This window comes from Sus scrofa, chromosome 16 (genome assembly GCF_054392235.1).
Source record: "Sus scrofa isolate SSC_HxYL_T2T_F1_AM1 chromosome 16, Sscrofa_HxYL_maternal_Yorkshire_Landrace_v2.0, whole genome shotgun sequence".
Lineage (NCBI taxonomy): Eukaryota > Metazoa > Chordata > Mammalia > Artiodactyla > Suidae > Sus > Sus scrofa.
The window spans coordinates 36291571-36305661 of NC_139398.1; the positions used below are offsets into that span (position 1 = coordinate 36291571).

The 14091-nt window shown below is 36.9% G+C and overlaps 1 protein-coding gene across 6 annotated transcripts in view; it reads right to left on the reverse strand.

The window, feature by feature from the left end:
- Nucleotides 1–14091, reverse strand: part of FYB1 (FYN binding protein 1) — a 181561-nt gene continuing 167470 nt past the window's right edge. For all 6 annotated transcript variants that reach the window (XM_085002134.1, XM_085002135.1, XM_021076648.2 and 3 more), the window contains 3 exons: nt 4129–4162; nt 1606–1637; nt 1–822 (listed from right to left, as the gene is read on the reverse strand). In XM_085002134.1, the coding sequence (XP_084858260.1) occupies nt 800–822; nt 1606–1637; nt 4129–4162 (89 nt within the window). In that variant the 3' untranslated portion in view covers nt 1–799. The remainder of the gene's footprint in view (nt 823–1605; nt 1638–4128; nt 4163–14091) is intronic.

Sequence of the window (14091 nt, forward strand, 5' to 3'; positions counted from 1 at the left end):
TGCCATAAAAGGCTAGTTAATTTCAAACTTCATTCTTCACCATTTTAGGGTAGTCTTCATTCATATCTACTCTAGTTACATCAGTACTTTAAACAGAATACAAAATTATATCTGCAAAAAGAAAACGTTTTAGACTCTTCTACAGTTTTAATCTTAGGTATGCATACTTTTTGTGCCCATTCTCAACAAATAATTAAAATATATTCACAATTAACAAACAGGGACAAACTTTATACAAACATTCTGCTACTATTATAATTTTGAAAACATTTAACCCACTAGTAAGAGAGGAGGCAGTACTGCCTTTTAACAGACACAGAGTTTGAATAGTGAATCTAAGATACAATCATAATTAGAAGTACAAATAATAGTTCTCTCCTTATGGAAAGTTTAAAAGTTTCCTTCCTTATATTCCTTTGCTGTTCTTCTTTACATTTCTTTAAACAACACAGTCATTTTTTCTCAAATGATTTTTTTTTTTTTTTTTTTTTTAGGAAGGGAGCATTGTCTATTGGTAGTCTAAAAGAAGTGCCTTGATAACTGCAGCTAAGGCAGAAGTGGGTATTTAATAATTTTTATATCTCATTGATGTAGTCTTCCAAAATGTATGTAAAGAAATCATTTTCTAAGTCCCAAATTTCAAAACTTATAATTACTTTATAAGAATTTTATAACAAACGGCAATAAGTAGTCTTGAGCATTAATTTTATGTGCTACCTTGTCTGTGCTAACATGTCAACTAAAACCCAGAGTTCACATTGACATCAAATGAACATCGCAGAATGACCAAAGCTCAGAGCTAGTCATTGTCGTAGATACAACCTGAAAGAAAAAAAGAAAAAATAAATTTAAATGTTGTTATACAAAACACATACCTATTAAGTATCCCAAGGTTGGAAATGGGGATGATTTATACTCTCCTGGTTCGGGATTTACAAAAAGTAGAATTGGCTCACTTGATGAAAGAGCAGTTAAATGGAAAGGCATGTATTTATTTAACATTCATTGCTCAGTGTACAATCCCAACAAAGGTTCTGGACAAATCTATTCTCTATCAAAAGGAGACTCAGATAATTTTAACTGGCTTGTAAATGTAATTTTTGATAGTAATTTTGAAGAGGTTGAAAATATTAGATATCAGTAAGAATCATACATTTAAAAGGAGACTAAAAGGATAACTAACACTATGCTTCATTTCAGGTGAGATCAATTTTTTAGATAATAATTCAGAAATATATGATGCTTAGACAACATTAATGAGTGATACCGGTTATGAAACAAGTACCTACTTATTGGCCAAGTACAAATATTTTTGTGGATCTAAGGCAGTTCTTATAAGATTTATAGTACAGTGAAAAATTCACTAAATATTTTCATTCTTTTGTTTTCAAATGAGTTTCCCTTGATTTCCAGTCAAGTACAAAAATAATTTTTTTTTCATTATACCATGGCAATGACCTTTCCTAACATTTTCAGGTGATTCAAATTCTGATCAGATTGGAAGGCTCTAATTAACCCAGCAAGCTATTTTCAAGCTATTTTCTTATTTTTTCTAAGAACAGGAAATTCACCATAAGTGTTCTCTGTGGTGGGTGTGAGACTTACCATCAGCAATATCATCATAAATCTCTCCATCACTGTAAATGTAGAAAATAATTTTTATTTTAAAGAAAGAATCCTAACATTAAAGCAGTATTTACATTAAAAGTTTAATAACATGATTTTATCTGACATAAGGCAGTTAAAAGTGAGAAGTTACATGATATGCATTTCTTTTTTTTTTTTTTTTCTTTTTAGGGCCGCACCCATGGCATATGGAGGTTCCCAGGCTAGGGGTCTAGTTGGAGTTATAGCTGCCCACCACAGCCACAGCCATGCCAGATATGAGCCATGTCTGTGACCTACACCCCAGCTCACAGCAATGCCAGATCCTTAACCCACTGAGCAAGGTCGGGGATTGAACCCATGTCCTCATGGATACTAATCAGGTTCATTAACTGCTGAGCCACGAAAGGAACGCCCATGTTATGCATTTTTAAGTGGCAAGTAATTTCACATTCCTCTGCATTTCCTTTCATTGACTTAATCTAATCTTGTTTCATTCTTAAAACACACACACACAACTTAGTCCATATCACAGATATACAAAATAATGAAAACATGCTCCAAGAACACAGACCATACCTTAATCATCTTTAGATTGAACCGGGAGCCTAGCACCCAGCTGTGCTTGCTAAGAAGTGTTTGTTGAACTGAACAAACTGAAAAATCATTGCACAGTACTCCACTGGGTGCCCTAATCCAAAATTGTGGTGGTTTCTTTATATTCCTTAATACATCAAACTTTCACTACTTCCATTTGGATTTCAAATGTTGAATGAAATACCAAAATATTTGGCCTGGGAAACAGGTGCATCATTTTTGCAATGTTTCTAGTTATAATTTGTAAATATTAATTACAAAATATATAAATACTGGTTACAAAATAAGTAGTCAGGATATGGTTTATATGGTGATTCTTACGTTGTATAATTTAAAAAATATTTTTGGTTATAAGCAGCATCCATAATAGTAGTTCTGGAGACTTTTACACATTCTAGGTTTTATCCGACCTTAAATCTTTATGAAAAAAATCTATTCTATACACATAATGAGTGCCTCCTATGTACCAGGAGATATAAATATAAGACACAGCTTTTACTTGAAGAAGCTTATAATCTAATGGAGGAGAGAATGATATGCAAGTAATTAAAATAGCATTATAAATATTAATATAGCTTTGAAACATAGGATATAGTTTCAAAGTTCGGAAATGTAAGGTGACTTTGTCACTTTGACCCACTCTGAATTCCTGTACCACCTTTGTGCATTTATCATGGAAGCAGCAGCAGGCATTTCAAATTGCTACCAATTCTGGCAGATGCTGTGAGTTCCCTATGTCTTCTGTTTGGATCCTTTCTCTGAGACTGAGGGAGGGTTTGGCTAATGGAAATCTGACACACATGCAAAGATGACAGATTTTTCTATCATTCATTCAATAAACATTTGTTATATATTCACTTCAATAGGTGGTGAAGAAATATTTACTTAGAGAGGATACTTTCTAAGTTCTCTCTTAATCATCCTGTAATAATCACTGATGAAGATGTGGTCCCCTTATTTGTCACATAGTCTTTCTTTGAAATGTGTACTTCTCATAGAGTAAAACCTATTGAAAAGTCCCATGCCTATCACTGTGATTAATGTCCTGAGGAAAAGAAAAGTATTATGATTATTTTTCTTTTGACTCTTCACTGGTTTGTGGACAGGGTACTTGATTTGCTTCTTTCAGGTTGCTCATGGATACGGTTTGTGAATCCTCCTTAATTTCTTTACTATGCTGAATTCTGTACATCTTTGTATGGGTATATGATCTACCCTGATAATGGAGTTCATTTCTTGCACTTGTTTACTTAGAACAGAATCTTCAAACATTGAGGGGGACTCTAATAGCACTAGTACCAGACTGTGACAACGTCCTATTCATAAGAATAGAAGAATCATTGACCATTATCTTTTTTCTGGCATGCTTCCAAAAAAGGCAACTTAAGACTCTACTATGCCTGGTATTAGTAAAGAAAAGCCCTCAATTAGGGGCCAAACTATCAACTGTTAACAGGTGATATTTGTACCTACTGTGCAGATACTAATTGGTCTCTGATTAATTCAACTAACTGCTTTAATAGCAAGTGAAATGAAAGTTTTTTTTTTTTTTTTTGTCTTTTTGCCATTTCTTGGGCCGCTCCCACGGCATATGGAGGTTCCGAGGCTAGGGGTCCAATCGGAGCTGTAGCCACCAGCCTACGCCAGAGCCACAGCAACGTGGGATCCGAGCCGTGTCTGCAACCTACATCACAGCTTCATGGCAATGCCAGATCCTTTAACCCACTGAGCAAGGCCAGGGACTGAACCTGCAACCTCATGGTTCCTAGTCGGATTCGTTAACCACTGTGCCACGACGGGAACTCCTGTTTTAAAATTTATGATTGTTTAGTGGAATATATTTTCACAAATGATATTAGGACTGTTTCTTAAAGAAAAGCATAAATTCTTTTGGCAAGTAATAATAGCAGAAGAAAATGGACTTACTTGTCCACCAAGTAACTTCGAAGGACATAACCATCTGAGAAAGAAAAAGAAAATAAATTTTATTAATAGTACAAACCTGAAAGAAATTGAAATAGAATTTAATAGTTAAAAGAACACGCTCTACTATATTGAATAATTCTATCTAGCTCCAAATATATGTCCTATTTGTGTCAACTTTTCTTTCTTTTCCTCTTGTAACTTTTCTCCTACCTGGCTCTTTTCCTCTATTTACAATCTTTCCTCCTTTCCCCTTAAACTGAAAACCAGTATTTTCTTTTCTAAGCTACTGTAGGCTGTTGTAGAAGCTTCTGTCACAGTTTTGTCTATTTCTTCAAGGTGTTGCCCTCTTGACGCAGTTTGAAGAAGAATTTTACTAAGTGTAGTTTCTCTAATTGCAAAAGTAGTTCATAGGTAGGGATTTTAAATACCACCAGGTCTAAGAATTAAACAGAGTGAGAACTGATTCAACTCCCCTTTCAGCTCAGGGACTGAGAGGTCACCTGGGGAGTGTGCATTCTAAAGGCTTTCCAAAAACTCTCTTATAATCAGTGTGGAAGATCTTCCACTCCCCTCTGCTGCCTTCTGACAGAGTATGAACATTTGCATTACCATCTTTCCTGCAACAAATCATTATTAGGAGAATACATGCCAGGGATTCTAGTAATTTCTCTAAGTAAAGAACAGACCATATCTTATACCAGAAAGCACATTTTTTTTTTTTTTTTTGCTATTTCTTGGGCCTCTCTCACGGCATATGGAGGTTCCCAGGCTAGGGGTCGAATCGGAGCTATAGCTGCCAGCCGACGCCAGAGCCACAGCAACGCAGGATCCGAGCCTCGTCTGCGACCTACACCACAGCTCACAGCAACACCGGATCCTTAACCCACTGAGCAAGGGCAGGGATTGAACCCGCAACCTCATGGTTCCTAGTCGGATTCGTTAACCACTGCGCCACGACGGGAACTCCAGAAAGCACATTTTTTAAGCCTCATTTGCCCCTATTACGCAAAAATACTCCTGAGAAAAAATCTGGACTATCTTTCTTGAGGAAATGTCTGCTGACATCTAATTAATATTACTAACTTCTGTAGTTATTAGTTTTTTAAATCACCTAAACACTACTGTATGTTTCAGATTAGTACCATTTATAGTATGGTCAATCCAGCTTCAAATAATTTCTTTTTTTTTTCTTTGTGTCTTTTTCAGGGCCGCACCCATGGGCATATGGAAGTTTCCAGGGCAGGGGTCCAATCAGAGCTGTGACTGCTGGCCTACGCCACAGTCACAGCAACATGGGATCTGAGTCGCGTCTGCAACCTACACCACAGCTCATGGCAACACCAGATCCTTAACCCACTGAGTGAGGCCAGGGATTGAACCTGCATCAGGATGAATACTAGTTGGGTTTGTTACTGCTGAGCCACAGTGGGAACTCCTAGTTTTAGTTTTAAATTAGAGTTGATGCTTAAAAAATGATAAACTAGGAAGCTCATAAGCAAATATCAATACAAAAATAATAAACTTTCTTAAACATATTAATGACATGATGCCATTGATTTAACATGCAATTTTAAAAAAAATTTATAATCATACAACTGAAATTATAGGTTAAGTTTTAAGAAAATGAACTTTCTTTTGAAATATTACAGGATTAAAAATTCAACCAATATATTTTATCAAGAAAGTCACAGCTTTTTAATGAAAACTGCTTTGGAAAAGAATCAAAATTACCTTTGATTTCCTATACTATGGAAGTAATGAAGCATGTATCAAAATGATAAAAGCACAATAAAGTAACATTGTTCTCAGAGTATTAGACCATATCTTCCTTTTTATTTCCATTAAAGCAAAAGTGGCAAATATTATTAATGTAAGGTCATCTAAAATTAATATTTTTGATCCTTGGGTAGCCTTTGATATCACAGTTCTTTTATTGGTTTCACATGAACAGACTTAAATTAAGGTAGACATCATCATTTAACATAATTTTTAAGGGGGGATAAGCTCATCTCTAACAAATTCAATTCTACATGTGTCTGTCAAAAAAGAAAATCTTTTAGGAGTTCCCTGGTGGCTTAGTGGGTTAAGGATCCTGCATTGTCATTGCTGGGGCTCCGATTAGAGCTGTGGCGTGGGTTTGATTCCTGGCCCGGGAACTTCTGCCTACTGTGGATATGGCAAAATCAAAACAAAACGAAAAACAAACAAACAAAAAACCTTTTAGACTTTTAGAAGTTGTAGATTTCTTTGTCAGGGTTCAAATCTTTCTTTACCTTAGAATAAAATGTGAAGAGTCTCTATAGACAGTAAGGGGCATGAACTCTTTTTTTCGTTAGTTACAATTGGTAGTTCTGTTTTCATTTCTGAATTTTCTCTTAAAACAAATTGGAAAATAATACGATAGGAAGTGTTCCCATGATATTTGTGTTTAAATGGATAATTTAAAAATAATGACTATTATTTTTAATTTAAAAATAATAATTGACTGAGGTCAATCTCATTGTCAGTTGTTTGAGCTTTGTAAAGTACTGCATTAAAATTAGAAAATAGAAAATTAGAGAAATTTATAAGAAATTAGAAAATATGGCTAGAGAGTGGAGTTATGCTGGCATCAAATACATTTCTGTTGTTTATAAAAACTATTCAGACAATTAAGAGAAATAAAATTCAAAACAAAGAGAATATAATCACCATTTGTGGAAATGAAAAGTTTTTATTTTCCTGTGCTTTTAGGTAATCTATTTTTTAAAACTCAGTTATGCTGAACTTATACAGACCTAGATAAAACACTGTCTGTAATTAGGCATAAAACTGTCCTTTCAGTGACCAAAGTTAATAACTCATGATACATAACTCAATTACCTAACTTCAGAAAATTAATTATAAAAAGTATGTTTTCTTAGATTCTCAAGTCCCTATTACTTTTCCTCCTATATCTTGCCTATTCAAGAGTTCTAAGGAACAGCTTTTTCTTTTGTTGAATGCACTGTCCTTGCTGTTCTGTGTGTGAAATACCAAAAAATCAGTGATTGTAAATATTATTTAAGAACAAGTTTATCAAGGGATTGGAGTGTGGGATGAGGGTGTGCTGCTCTATTTTAGTTCCCTGAAATAACGTGTTGCTCATTAGTTATAAAATCACTATTATATAGCATTTTAACGGGGTTAATAACTTTGAATACAGCATAGGTTTTGCTTTCTGGTTCCTTTAAAAACCTCTGCTAAAACTTCATTCTGCTAGAAGCCTGATTCAAGAAACTGTCAAATCAACTGACTTACTGTGATGTTTCATATAGTCTCTCCATTACCAATTTTTTTTTCAGTAGAAAAATGTTCTCTTTGCTCACATGTTCCATGTACAGTCATCATAGGGAATGTTAATAAAAAATACAAACAAACGAAATAAACGAAAAAACCCTCTCATCATAGTTCGAGCACATGTAGAGTAGCTGTTGTGTGTTCTGTTAGCCCTATAATACTGTGGGCACTGGCCCAGCAGGGATTTTCACACATAATGTGAAATTATTATTCGGAAACTTCACATTCAGAGAGTAGAGCACAGTGGCTTGAAATAAATGTATTGGAAAAGGTAGTGAGGCAGGGCTAGTTAAAAGGTAACACCTGGAGTTCCCTGGTGGCCTAGGGGGTTAAGAATACAGCGTTGTCACTGCTGTGGCATGGGATCGATCCCTGGCTCAGGAACTTCCACATGCCACAGGCACAATCAAAAACAAAACAAAACAAAACAGAAGTAACACCCACCTGCATATGTACCCGTTAATTTCTTCCCACATCACTGACTTGCTACAGTGCAAATGTGTCCCAGGACTAATGACTCACCTTCCAGAAGGGTATTGTGAATATAAAATTACCCTGGCTACACAAAACCATTTTTAGAGAAAATGAAAAATATCTTTGTTCTAATATTTTCAACATTTTTACTTAATAAAAATGACAACTTTTATTATTTCCTCCTTATTTCATCTGTTGTGAGCGAGTCCAGAAATAAAGTTAAATTTACTCAATTTGGCTTCATGCAGTTTAAAAACAATAAAATCATATTGCATAGATATACCCAGGCAAGTGGAACAATGTCCAACTTCAAGGGAAAATGCTCATAATATAATAGAAACTAAAAACAAAATGTAGTGCATAATAGTAAAAATAAATTATTATCCTAATTTCATAGAAATGATCTCTTTCCTTCTCTCTCTCTCCCTACTTATTTTTAGGGTTTCAAATCAAATCAGGTGACTTAGAGAATTTCTGAATAAAAATTTTTTCTTCAGTGTGCATATGTCGTTTCAATTTTTTTTTTTTTTTTTTGCTTTTTAGGGCCTCATATGGAGGTTCCCAGGCTAGGTATCAAATCAGAGCTGTAACTGCCGGCCTATGCTATAGCCACAGCAACGTGGGATCCAAGCTGAGTCTGCGACCTATACGACAGCTCACAGCAATGCCAGATCCTTAACACACTGAGCAAGGCCAGGGATTGAACCCACATCCTCATGGATGCTAGTCAGATTCGTTAACCACTGAGCCATGATGGGAACTCCCATGCGTTGTTTTAAAATTGAAAACGAAATTACCTAAGCAAAAAAAATGATCAGTTGGATTTGGGAATATCCAAAGCACTTTTAAAATTTCCCTTCCTCGACACCCAAAGAAAATCGAGAACATTTTGCCCACAAATAACTCATGCCTCATTCCACACTTTTTTGTAGAAAATTCTTCTCCAGTAACAAGAGGTGGGAAAACTCACAAGCTTCTGAGACGTTGAATTGAGGAATATGCATAAATATCAGCGAGAAATTCTAAGCATTTGGAAATGTGCCAGAAATATATATTTAAGATCTCAACACGTCTACAGTATGCTCTTGTACAAGTGAGTGTGTGAGACTTGATCAAATGTGATAATGCCTGTAGAAGTGGCTTGTACTCTACTCCTCAGTGGGAAGGGATTATTGCTAATGCTTTAGCCTCTGATTTCTATCGTTGCAAATTAGGTTTAAATAAACTACAATTTTCTTTTCTTTGCTGGATTTAGGAAGAATAGGAAGTAAGGAAAATGTTAGGGTCATTGTGTGTTGGATTGAAAATACCGTTACTGCTCATTAGATGCAGAAGTAAAGAGCTGTAAGATTCAACCTTTTCCAAATGATACACAACCAATGAATCACATCACTAAAGGGAAGACAGAGAACCTCTGTCTCCTAACAAGTTAAGATATTCAACAGGCTTCTTCCTACCAATGTCAGTATGTCAGAGTTTCATTTGATTATCCAACTGCTATCCCCGAACTGTTATACTCAATTCAGCAAGCCCTGAACAAGGTGCCAGGCGGTGTAGAATGTGTTGGCAATACAGTGTTGAGAACAATTCATTGAAGCTACCCTCAAACTCGGAGTGTAATGAGTGATAGATTGGTAAAAAAATAAGAACAATTACAGCAATAACAGTTGTAGCAGAGTGGAGAAAGGGAGAGAGTCGTTGTGTGACGGTGGCTGGGGGAGGGAGTGAGTGTGCTTCCAATTTTAGATGACAACTAGGATGTTTTTAACAGATAATTTATGGGCATTCCAAGGAGAATAAAATAGCCTAGAAGGATGAAACAGCATAGTTTATTCAGGGAATGACAAGTAAGTAGTTTGTATTCCTGGAGTGTCAGTTGCAAATGGGAAATAGTGGATGAGGGTGAGGCTAGATCATAAAGAGTTTTATATACCAACCCTAAAGACTTCGTGTTTTTAAAAATAATATTTGGGTAACAGTGTGGTGAGTGGATTGATGAGAGGAAGGGTAGGATAGATGTATCATTTCAAAGGCTATTGTAATAATCCAGGTGAGAGTGGGCTAAATCCATACGAGAATCATTCCAAGTCCTATTGGGTATTTGAGGAATGGACCAGAAATGAAGAAAATTAAGAATGTCAAGGATTCAGCTCAGAGAAAGAATAAGCAAGCCATTTTAGAACAATTCAGGAAAGCAAGAGATCTGGAAAGATGAAAGGGAAATCAAGCAGATATGATAATTAAATTGTGGAATAATGCAACAGCAGATGCTCCTGGCGGCCCTTTCATATCCATTCACCATTATTGCTTCACTGCTTTGCGGTTCAACTTTGAACTGATAGCACTTGCATTTTTAATTTATTTACTGATAGCTTTTCTCTGGCTTCCAGAACTCTTCTTTGTCCATTTGCTCAGTATTCTGAACGATTGGCCACCTGCCCAGGAGTAGGCTTCAATTCCTGATGGACAGGAGTTGATGTATAAATACCACAATTTGTTTTCCAATGGATAGGATAATACTGCCACTTTGAGTTCCCAAATGACTAAGCTCCAGCTACCCAAATGGTAACTTTTTTTTGGTAACAAGGCTTTAAAAAAAATTAAAGTATGGTTGATTTCCAATATTGTGTTAGTTTCAGGTGTACATACAGTGATTCAGTTACATATGCACATAATATACATATCTTCTTTTTCAGATTTTTCCCTTAGAGATTATTATAAAACATTGAGTATAGTTCCTGTGCTACATACTAGGTGTTTATTGTTTATCTATTTTATATACAGTAGTGCGTATATGTTAATCCCAACCTCCTAATTTATTCCTTCCCCTTCTTGTCCCCTTTGGTAACCCTAAGTTTGTTTTCTATGTCTGTAAGTCTCTTTCTGTCTTGCAAATAAGTTCATTCTTATCTTCCACGACTGAACCAGGAAGAAATAAAAAAAATATGAGCAGATCAGTTACAAGTATGGAAACTGAATCTGTGATTTAAAAACTCCCAACAAACAAAAGTCCAAGACCAGAAGAGGCTTTATGGGCAAATTCTATCACATTCTTCTCAAATGCTTTAGAGAAGAAATAACATCTATCCTGAAACTATTCCAAAAAAATTGCAGAGGAAGGAACACTTCTGAACTCATTCAATGAGGTCACCATCACCCTGATAACAAGGCTTTATTGGCTGCCTCCTCTTTCCAGTCTATTCTACTTGTGGCAGGGTTTGCCAGCATCACCTCCCATATGGGGGAGCCAAATTAAAGCAAAGTCCAGCCCTCAAAAGTCTTTAAATAAAAATAACAGGTATGCAAGTGCTGTAAATATAACCATCTGGTTTTCATTCTGTTTGAGATGGACCCCTGAACCACCTAAGGATTGAATTAGTTATCAATAAGCTTGGAAACTGTAAAGTGCATTGATCTTGCACCAGAAAAAAAAAAAAGTCACAAGGATCCCTTGGTTTTTAATCTACCAGAATTTCATGTAATGTTTTTAATTTTTACCTCTCATTTTTATTTTCTGTCTTTATTTATTTAGGCTGCCCTGTGGCATATGGAGTTTCCAGGCCAGGGATCGGATCTGAACTGCAATTTATTTATTTTTTTTTTTGTCTTTTTTGCCATTTCTTGGACCGCTCCCACAGCATATGGAGGTTCCTAGGCTAGGGGTCCAATCGGAGCTGTAGCCGCCGGCCTACACCACAGCTCATGGCAACGCCAGATCCTTAACCCACTGAGCAAGGCCAGGGATCGAACCTGCAACCTCATGGTTCCTAGTCAGATTTGTTAACCACTGCACCACGACGGGAACTCCCCAAATTTCTGTTTCTGATGCCGAATCTGAATCTATGCATGTTTGTTCTTGAGGTCATTTATATCCTGTGACTGAGTATGTTCCATGAACCAGCAGCATCAGTTACCTGGGAGCTTGGGAAAAACAATGTCACACCTCACCTCAGACCTACTAAATTAGAATCTGCATTTTCAACAAGATCCCCACATGGAGTGTATGCACACTGCAGTTAAGGAGCATTGCTCTAGACAAGGACAGGAGTCTCAGGATAGCAGGGCAATATATGTCTGAAGCTTGTCCTCTGCAAAAAGGTCCACATGACGTGTTAGAACAATTCTCTGTCATGAAAAACATGAAATGATTTGAAAAGTAGAGGAAATAAAACATATCATTTAGGTCCATCACCACTACTAGCATTTTTTTTGGGGGGGGGGTTGTACCTGCGGCATATGGAAGTTCTGAGGCCAGGGATCAAACCCTCGCCATAGCAGTGACCCAAGCCACTGCAGTGACAATGCCAGATCCTTAACCTGTTTCAGCACAAGGAAACTCCCAGCCACTATTAGGATTTTAATTTAGTTTCTTTTTCTTATGTATTTCTTTAACATGACTGTACATATTTTTTTTTTTGTCTTTTTTTTTGCCTTTTCTAGGGCCACTCCTGTGGCATATGGAGGTTCCCAGGCTAGGGGTCTAATCGGAGCTGTAGCCGCTGGCCTACACCAAAGCCACAGCAGCGAGGGATCCGAGCCGCGTCTGTGACCTACACCACAGCTCATGGCAATGCTGGATCCTTAACCCACTGAGCAAGGCCAGGGATCGAACCTGCAACCTCATGGTTCCTAGTCGGATTCTTTAACCACTGAGCCACCACGGGAGCTCCATCACATGACTGTACATAAATCCTAGCCTACTTTAAGCAGGCTTCTTATTTCTCTTACTAGTGTGTCATAAGAATTTCCTCATATTATTATCAAATCATTCTATCAAATATTCCATTTTGGCATTTTCATCATAACTTGATAATTTAAAAATTTTTGAACATTAAAAAGTATTTTGATGACCCTTTAAGCCTGTAGTTTTTCCTCATTGAAGACTATCCCTTGGGGTAACTCTTCACAAATGCAGGTGTGAATGGGGGTTTTCTTTGTCTCCTGGAGCTCTGTCTACGAATTACCTCCAGTGAGCTCCAAGTCTTAATACCAAAAACCCCTGCCTTTTATCCTTTGTACCCACATTCCATTTATTCCTTGTAAAAGCCAACCACACCTCTTCCACAAAAACTTTAGATTTATTTTCCCCATCCCTGAGTCACTGTGTTTTATTCTTAAAAACGCCATCTTGATTCCTGTCCCTGAGTCACCTTCCTGTCATTAAAATTGGACTCAGCGTTCACGTTTTCCGTGCAGACGGACGGAGCTGATATGGGGCAGCCATGCTGGCTATTCAGTTTTAAATATAAGACAACATAATTTTGAATTACTCTTCCCCGGACTTTAAATGAAGTAAGCTTCCTTTCAAAATTGGACAAAAACATTTCCATCTGTCAGCTGTAGTAACTGATAAAGTCAGAAAGGGTAGGACTCCTCTTGCATTTATTTGGAATAAAATGCCGCATTAAATGGGTCCAAATAGGAAATGAAAACAAGCGAATTTACAAGGTAGGAAAACTGCAAATTCTAGATGTGACATATGCAATATAATTTCAAAAGGAGGCCATAGCAAGGACCACTCATTACTTTAGTAGTACTTTCGTGTACATCCTAACAAACTAAGGAAGAAGTTATGACCACAGATTCTGTCTGACCCCCAGAGCTCACGAATCAGCAAGTCAAGGGTGGGTCCAGAGTCCCGCAGTTTGAATATGTGCACAAGAGTTTGCTGATGCTGGGGGTATGTGGGACCGCATTTCCAAAAGCACTAATTGGGCATTACCTTGGCAACTCAGGCCAAATGCAGCAGGTGGGAAATGAAAACAAAGTAAAAAGTAAAATACATTGATTTCAGCAGAGCAAGATCTCCAATTTCTTTTTTTCTTTTTCCTTTTTTTTTTTTCCATTTCTAGGGCCACTCCTGCAGCATATGGAGGTTCCCAGGCTAGGGGTCTAATCAGAGCTGTAGCTGCCAGCCTATGCCACAGCAACTCGGGATCCCAACCACATCTGTGACATACACCACAGCTCAGGGCAATGCCGGATCCTTAACCCACTGAGTGAGGCCAAGGATCGAACCTGCAACCTCATGGTTCCTAGGTGGATTCGTTAACCACTGAGCCATGATGGGAACTCCAAGATTTCCAATTTCTTAATGTTTTCCACAATTCATGAAACATGAAGCAAAAAAGAGTTAATATAAACAAGAGTGATCACTAACGCTTATTTGGT